This window comes from Bison bison, unplaced genomic scaffold, assembly GCF_000754665.1.
Source record: "Bison bison bison isolate TAMUID 2011002044 unplaced genomic scaffold, Bison_UMD1.0 scf7180017864285, whole genome shotgun sequence".
Classification (NCBI taxonomy): domain Eukaryota; kingdom Metazoa; phylum Chordata; class Mammalia; order Artiodactyla; family Bovidae; genus Bison; species Bison bison.
The window spans coordinates 1300292-1300933 of NW_011494857.1; the positions used below are offsets into that span (position 1 = coordinate 1300292).

General features: G+C 62.9%; 1 protein-coding gene across 1 annotated transcript in view; it reads right to left on the reverse strand.

The window, feature by feature from the left end:
* The window catches only part of NOSIP (nitric oxide synthase interacting protein), a 12116-nt gene that overhangs the window by 1782 nt on the left and 9692 nt on the right, over positions 1–642 (reverse strand). Inside the window, exon 5 of the mRNA XM_010849709.1 lies at positions 53–220. Coding sequence (XP_010848011.1) covers positions 53–220 — 168 coding nt within the window. The remainder of the gene's footprint in view (positions 1–52; positions 221–642) is intronic.

Here is a 642-nt window from a genome sequence, read left to right on the forward strand (position 1 = left end):
GGAGGCACCTGTGGGACACCCCCCCCCCCACCTGCAGACTCATCTCTCTCACCTGGGCCGTTCCCTGCCGAGGCGGCCTTGGGCGTGAAGGGGTTGAGGGGCCGGCTCACGATGGCTGCCTCCTTCTCCAGGAAGCCCCGCACGTGGTCCTGCGCCGCTGCCCGCTGCAGCTCCTTCTGCTCCTCTCGCCGGGCGCCCCGCTGCTTCTCGTACGCCTGCAGGCAGCCAGGGAGCAATGAGCCGGGCACCCTCCTGTGGGTTGTGGGTTTGGGGCACCCTAGGTGGGGGCAGGGTGGCTCTCTGAATTTAAAGGAGGGTAAACCGGGACCCACCCAGGGGACACTCCGGGCAGAGGCTCTGTTTGGTGCCGGCTGGTGGCCGCAGTCATATGCCGTGTGTCTGCTGCCTTGGCTGGTTCCTCCCATCAACTGTAGGACGCCTGAACCATTTCCCTTTTAGCTGGTTTGGGACTCGGTGGCTTTTCTGTCCCTTGGCAGCAGAGTGGTCAACAGCTTGGCTGGAGACAGACTGCCAGAGCTCAACCCTGCCTCTGTCACTGATGAGCTCTGTGGCCTCTAGAAAGTGCTGTGACCTCTCCTGGCCCCAGTTTCTTCACCCATAAAACAGGCTCACCTTCATCTG